Source organism: Ceratotherium simum, chromosome 34 (genome assembly GCF_057802395.1).
Source record: "Ceratotherium simum simum isolate JZ-2026a chromosome 34, ASM5780239v1, whole genome shotgun sequence".
NCBI lineage: Eukaryota > Metazoa > Chordata > Mammalia > Perissodactyla > Rhinocerotidae > Ceratotherium > Ceratotherium simum.
In genome coordinates, this window is record NC_141933.1 from 18732630 (window position 1) to 18740070 (window position 7441).

Genomic DNA, 7441 nt, shown 5'->3' on the forward strand with positions numbered 1-7441 from the left:
TCATAACTATCATGTAAATATTGCTGTTTCAAAAACTAAATATCCTCCTCAATGTTATCTCATTCATTGTTTTATTCCATTAGTATTTTAAAATTCAGTACATCAATTGATTACTCTACTTCTCGATTACATAAATATATCGCCATTAATTTGGACCATCTATGCTACAATTAGTTTATATGATACAAAAGAAACCTTAATAGACTTCCCTTAAATTAGAAGTAATCAACTTAATAGCAGAAAGTAGATTTTACCTAAACAATACTATTCTGAGAATAAACCCAATAGTCAAAGACTTCCTAAGATCAGAGACTTAACTCAGAAGAGTGAATTTCCTCACTGTTATGTCACTGTTTGAGAAAGATCTAAGTAAATGCATGGTTAGAATTTGGAGTAAACACTCAAGAATAAGAAGAGAGATTACTAGATTTTATATTCTCCCTTACTACATGAACTTTACACAATTATTTGAATCTGGTACTTTCTACTGAGTCAAGAAGAAGAACTAAGTTGAAGGTTCATGATCAAACTTGATGAGACAGAAGTGTCTAATAAATGAAACACTTTGGAAGAGGTAAAAATAGCTAGGCTGTGGATATAAGCATGAGGGGAGGCAGTTAGTCTAGAAGCAGAAAACACCAGAAGTTGACAGGATGAAGAGAAGGAAAAACACTAAATCAAAACCAGAAGTGATACCAGGAAGGCAAGAGGCAGAGACACAGCTGTGAACAGCAACTAAGGCAGTGGGCCTTACATACCAATTTATACCTGGTGCTCTTGTTTCCCCTTCATAAATTTGACTGAACTCTGACCAGTTTATGTATTCACATTATTTATTTTCCTGAAGAAACTAACTCTCAACCCCCAAGTTAGGATTGTAATAACTTCACAATAAGACCATATTCTGTATGAACTTCTAGATGAATCCCAACAATGAAGAAAAATTTGAAACTTCCATTCATCTTTTGTCATCTGAGATCAACGTCTTGCTCCATAACTTCCTCATGGCATTTTTCACTTCTGCGTTCCTCAGTGTATAAATCAGAGGGTTGAGCAAAGGTGTTCCAAGTGTATAAAACACAGCTATCATCTTATCCATGGAAAAGGTGGTTGCAGGACGTGTGTATATAAATATGCAAGGACCAAAGAACAAGATGACCACGATGATGTGGGAAATGCAGGTGGAGAGGGCTTTTCTTCTCCCTTCAGCACTGTGGTTTCTCAGAGAATGCAGGATTATAATATAGGAGAACATCACCATGACAAAACTCACTGTACAGATGGCCCCACTATTGGACACCAAGAGTAGATTGACCACATAGGTGTCTGTACAGGCAAGTTTCAGCAAAGGCTGCAAGTCACAGAAATAGTGATCAATCATATTGGGACCACAGAAAGGTAAACTCAAGGCCAGAAAATCTGAGCTGAAGAATGCACACAGGACCGCATCCAGGCCACAGCCACCAACGCACCACAGACCCGTCGGCTCATCATGGTCACGTAGTGAAGGGGCTTACAGATGGCCACATAGTGGTCAATAGCCATGAGGATTAGGATGAAGATCTCTAGGCAACCAAAGAAATGTGACCAAAAGACTTGAATTATGCACTCACTGAAAGAGATAGTGGTATTCTTCACAAGGGCATCCACAATCATTCTAGGGGCTATGGAAGTAGACAAGCAGGTATCAGTTAAGGATAAGTAAAAAAGGAAGAAGTACATTGGACTCCCAAGTGCTTGACTGGTCTTGATGGTAACAATAATCAACAAGTTACCCAGCAATGTCCCCAAATAGAAAAGCAAGAAAATGACAAACACTATTTTCTTCCTAACAGGATCCTGGGTCAACCCAAGCAGAATAAACTCAGTCACATTATTTTTTGGCAGCATGATTTCATGAACAAGAAGAAAGAGTGAGTGTGAAATAGATTATTTGCAAAAAACACAGGAATTAATTCATGATGTGCTTTTAGAAATAATGGACTATTTTAAGCAAATTAATTTAATATGATATGTGAGATTATGGAATATTTTAAGTGGATATTCTTCAGCGGTACATTTTAATTGTGATTTCTTAATGTCACTTCAATACTTTGTTCCTCAATTTTTAATGACCAGTTTATAGGGTATATTGAGTCTCAAATAAGCTTGTGAAAGTGATATTTTCCTACAGCACTCTTCAAGTAGAACCGTTTGTTAACTTTGACATCATTCTGATTAATTTTGCCAATTCAACAACTATAAACTTAAGAGATAGTCTCTGTTTTCTTATTTCATTCATTTTTTTAAAAATTTTAATACATCTTGGAGCCCACGTTTTGCATGGTGTACTACTTGGCATTCAGGATATACATGACTGCCTTTGTCGGTCATGAATAATAATAAACAACTTCCATACCACTCCCAAAAAGACAAAGAATGTATTCTTTATACATTCATTTACATATCACATATTGTTATATACATTTATACAAACATATATTATTTAGAAATAAACAATGTTCTCCAGTTCTCTGCACATCTCTCCCAGATATTCCATCTTGAAAGGAGGAACAGGAAATACTGATGGCCTTTAAATAATCTCCTGCAAACTTCAAGAAAGATTGGCATATTAGTTCTTGACCAATACTAATGAAGAGAAATGAATGTTGTTTGATAGTTGTTAATATCTCAAATATACCATTTCTATTCATATATCTTCAATTTCTGAAAAGCACATTAGAGTTACATTTCTAAATTAAACAGGAGATATTCCTTAATAGTTTGTTTTCACGATTCAAGTTTTTAGCCCAAGCATTATAGATCTAAAGTGGTTGTGTGTTGAGGTGTCACCAGGCAGATGATGTAGGACCAGATCTTGATTGTAATCCCCCAAACTCCACACTCATGAAACAGAGCAGAGAAGTAGAAACGGGAGAGAGATGTGGTTTTAGAAACAGGCAAAAAATATAGTCAGTAATGGACTTCTTTACTAATTTTTCTGTCTTAGCAAAGTCAAAGATTATTGAACTTTGAAATGTAACTTCTTTCAATGAAGTTTTCTATTTTCAAATTTGAAAACAAATACCATGACCCTCATTTCCAAGAATAAAATCTTTTTTTCTAGATATTGCCAAGTTGATGTTGGAAGAGACATTATATGAAAGCAAAAATATAAACTGAGATCTAATATATTTAAATATAATCTGGAAGACTTACTTATCTTATTGTCTTCCTCCCCAATCTCATCCATACCTCCAATACACTGTCTTGGAAGTTGTGAGTTGACCAAAGCTCAGACTATGATAGACTAAATAGACACAAAATTACTCTTATATATTTTTTCTCTCCTTTAGTAAATTTTCTTCTCAACAGACTTGAAATTTACCTTATCATCCTCCAAATCAAAAACAACTCTTGGGAAAATGTCTGATGAAGTCATTCACTTTGGAGTTCCAAGGATAAAAAAAAGTCTTTTTGGACCTTGTGACCTTGGACAAAGATCTGAAACTACAAGAGAAGTGAGTCTTGGTATCTTAATCATTATGATGAACTTATACTTTCCTTTATTTACTTAAATGAGTGCTGTATCGTATAATATTAGCATTTGAAAATATGGTAGGCATTGGAAACAAGATGATGGGAAAGTCTCTCACTCTACTTAGTCAATGATTTTGTCCACTATCAATCCCATTAGCCTGTCCATTTCTAGAACAAACATTTTCTTTTTACATTTGGACATATATACTTAAAAAATTAATAATAATACACATATAATTTAGTAAACATTAATAACTATGGGTTTTCATCAAATATTTAATCAATAGTTTCACCATGACATTAAAAGTCTACAACCCAATCTTCCTTCATAAAGCTCATTTCTATCCATTTATGTTTCGAACAATCCAAGTTAATTTAGTCATAAATTTATTAACTTCTTTGAAACATATTCTCTGCAGCCTCAAGTGCATTTTAAGGATTCTCTTTTATGTTAAACAAAAGGATTTTTAATCTACTTTATAATCTATACTACCCCATGATTTAGACAAGGGAGAATATACTGCTCAAATCAACAAATATTTAATGAAATCTATGTATAAACAGGGTACGTTCACAATGCAATGGGAGCATGCAAAGACTAGTAAATGTATCAAGTGAATCTCTATAATGGAAGTAATGTAGAAGCCAAGGATTAAAAATAACTAGCTGTAGTGGATCAAGCTCACCTTGCCTTCTTCTTTCTTCCTGGAACCCCTTTCCATTTCCAGCTGCTTCAACCTTCTGTGAACTTTAGGACTGAACTGCTGAGAAACATCCTCAGATGGCCTTCAGCGATTGCCTGTGAGAAGGGAAATTCATTTTCCTGCTCTCTAAAGGGTTTTTAAATAGCTTTTCTTATAATATTAGGTATTATTGCTTATAAAACAAGAATGAGTGTGCTTATTTTAGCTTCCTTCCCAGAATGAGAATATTGGAAAACTATGTGTTCTTAGGTATTTATTTCCCACAGTTCCAACCCAATGTCTTGCACTTTGGAGGTGCTCAGTAAGAGCTTTTAAATTGAATATTCTCTACTACCCCTTAAAATGTGATAATATTTATCTCATTGTTTCTGTACTATATTGATTACAAAACTCATTCACAACATAAATTTACTGGGGCCTTCTGTCTATTGTGCATGGTAGAGAGACAAATATACTTCCAATTTTTAATACCAGAAAAAGGAAAAGAAAACTGAAATCAATTTTAATAATGTTTGAATAGTGTACAACCTGGAGTAGAAGATGTTGTACTCTGAACAGTATCACATGACATATAAGACATCGAATCTCTAACATTAATAAAAATGATAATCTTAAAGCATTTTTTTCATGACTCCTAGGCCCTTAAGGGTACAAAGAGAGACATTTTTCATATCCTCCTAATGTTGATTCATGTTTTTATGTGTGGTATATATATGACCACATGTCCAATTTCCTCCCCCCCAGAGGAGTGTTAACATCTTTCACCAGATTATCAATAGAATCTGACACAAAAACAGGTTACAATCATCCAGCATCAGTAACATAGACAAAACAGCATCAGTAAAATAGCACATCTTCTAATAACTACTGTACTCAACTCAACTCTTCAAACAAGAAAAGCCAACTTTAAAACGGCTAAATTTGCAAAAACAATGATAAGAGAATGTGTTGGTTTGAGAATGGGTGGGAAACAAAGAAGTACTGAAAGAAAAGCAGACGGGAAGAGGTGGAGAACAGATGAGGGTGTAATACAGAGTGTGAGGTTGTTCCTTCTGTCCTATGTTTTATTGCAGATGCTACAGTGAGAAGCATTGCTTTCCTTAGGCACAGTCTCTTAAGCTACCCACTCCTCCCTAATTGAGTTACATTAGACTTCTATCTTTAGGAGAATCCCTACACTCAGTTTATTTCTACACAGAATTTACCAGTCTCTGTGGGAATGTTAATAAGTTGTGCTGAGATTCTTTACCCCTCAAAAGCCCAAATAAAAGAGTAATATAATCTACCTTCCCTGAAATCCTCATTCTGTGTAACTGAATCACATGATTCCTGCTTATCTGTTCAAGATATGCCCTGGGAAACAGCATTACCTGAGAACCAAAAAGTCATCAATAAGCTCAATACCCATTACTTATGTTTGCTATATCTGGTTGCCCCAAATGACATGAAATTAATATTTATTTATTCTTCTTTCCCAATCTTACTAAAGAGAGTAGGAGCCTCATGGAAGAGGAAGGGTAGATAAGATCATATGTGGAAGAATGTTGAGCAGGGACAAATAATGAAAATGGAATATTCTTACCCAAAACATTTTCAGAAACTCCCCTCCCACATGTATGGCATATTACCTTTCACCTTCATATATGGCATGTTATCTTTCAATTTTTAGCCTCTTCATTGTCATGTTTCCTTGGAGCTTTCTGTGAATATTCTATTTTTAAATTAAGTCTCCTAAGTGTGTCAACTGCAAATTATATTCTTACGATATTATTTTAGGAGCATACATAGAGTAATAATTTTATACCCTGATAAAGAAATTCTATTCAAAAATGTCTCTTGGAGATGGAAAAGCTGGCATTCTCCAGAAGCTAGTGACCCCATTAACCTTTTCTACAATTTCTAAGGAGGTGCAATCATTTCTAACTCTCTAGAACCCATACCTCTTAGTGAGAACTTGTCTTGTCACACTAACTCACATCAAAATCATCTGTGAACTCTTCTAACACTCTGCCATCTCTAGAAACTGTAATAAACCTTACCACATGGAATGCATTCATCTATTCCTACACTGCAATGATGGCTTTTCACATACCTGGTACTCATAAAACATTTATTGAGTTCAAAATATCATTTTTCCCCAACATTTATATTTATTCTATTTATTTCCTATATTAACACTAAACATCAAAAAACTTTGAATTATTTTTTTCTTTCTGTTCCTTTCTCAGAATATGTGGAAACAGTATAGTCAAAATAACTATGAAGAGGCCAGCCCAATGGCATAGTGGTTAAATTTATGCACTCTGCTTTGGTGGCCCAGGTTCACAGGCTTGGATCCTAGGCATGGACCTCTGCACTGCTTACCAAGCCATGCTGTGGCAGGCCTCTCACATATAAAGTAAAGGAAGATGGGCACGGATGTTAGCCCAGGGCCAATCTTCCTCAGCAAAAAGAGGAGGATTGGCAACAGATGTTAGCTCAGGGCTAATTTTCCTCACCAAAAAAAAAAAAAGTAGATAAATAAATATGGAAATATATTAGAAAAATTTTTGGATTATTTGTAATGATGCCTCTCTGTGTAAAAAGATGGAGATAAATCGTCACTTACTTGTTAAAAGACTCTCTGAATTAGTCGAGTCAGACCATCCTTTTTTCATAGCAGCCTCCTCATGGAGCACTGAAAATAATGTTCTTGTCTGCATTCTAGGGGGACTAATTCAAGAAATAATTACATAAGTTATTAGCATCCTACAGAGTATTATTCCCTAAAGTTTTCCTTACTTTGCTATTCAGACTCATATCTAATAAACTTAACTTTTTATTTGTCTATTCAGCTTATAAGAATAGCAAGTTAGTCCTCCTCATGCTCATTAACCACATACAAACAAGGATTAGGAGTTTTTAATTGCTTCAGACTGACCAACAGTACCAGGGAAAAAGAAGAATAAAACAAATGAATGGTGGAGAGGGTGGTAAAGAACAGAAAGAATAAAAACAGTATCATTCAGAAAAAAAGAGGGCCGGCCCCGTGGCTTAGCGGTTAAGTGCTCGCGCTCCGCTGCTGGCGGCCCGGGTTCGGATCCCGGGCGAGCACCGACGCACCGCTTCTCCGGCCATGCTGAGGCCGCGTCCCATATACAGCAACTAGAATGGATGTGCAACTACGACATACAACTATCTACTGGGGCTTTGGGGGAAAAATAAATAAATAAAATCTT

General features: G+C 35.3%; 1 protein-coding gene across 1 annotated transcript; it reads right to left on the bottom strand.

Moving 5' to 3' along the window:
• Nucleotides 1-958: 958 nt before the first annotated feature.
• Nucleotides 959-1890, bottom strand: LOC101400103 (olfactory receptor 4C16-like). The gene is given in 2 exon segments (XM_014792470.2): nt 959-1416; nt 1419-1890. Coding segments are annotated over 2 exon segments (930 nt in total).
• Nucleotides 1891-7441: the final 5551 nt, after the last annotated feature.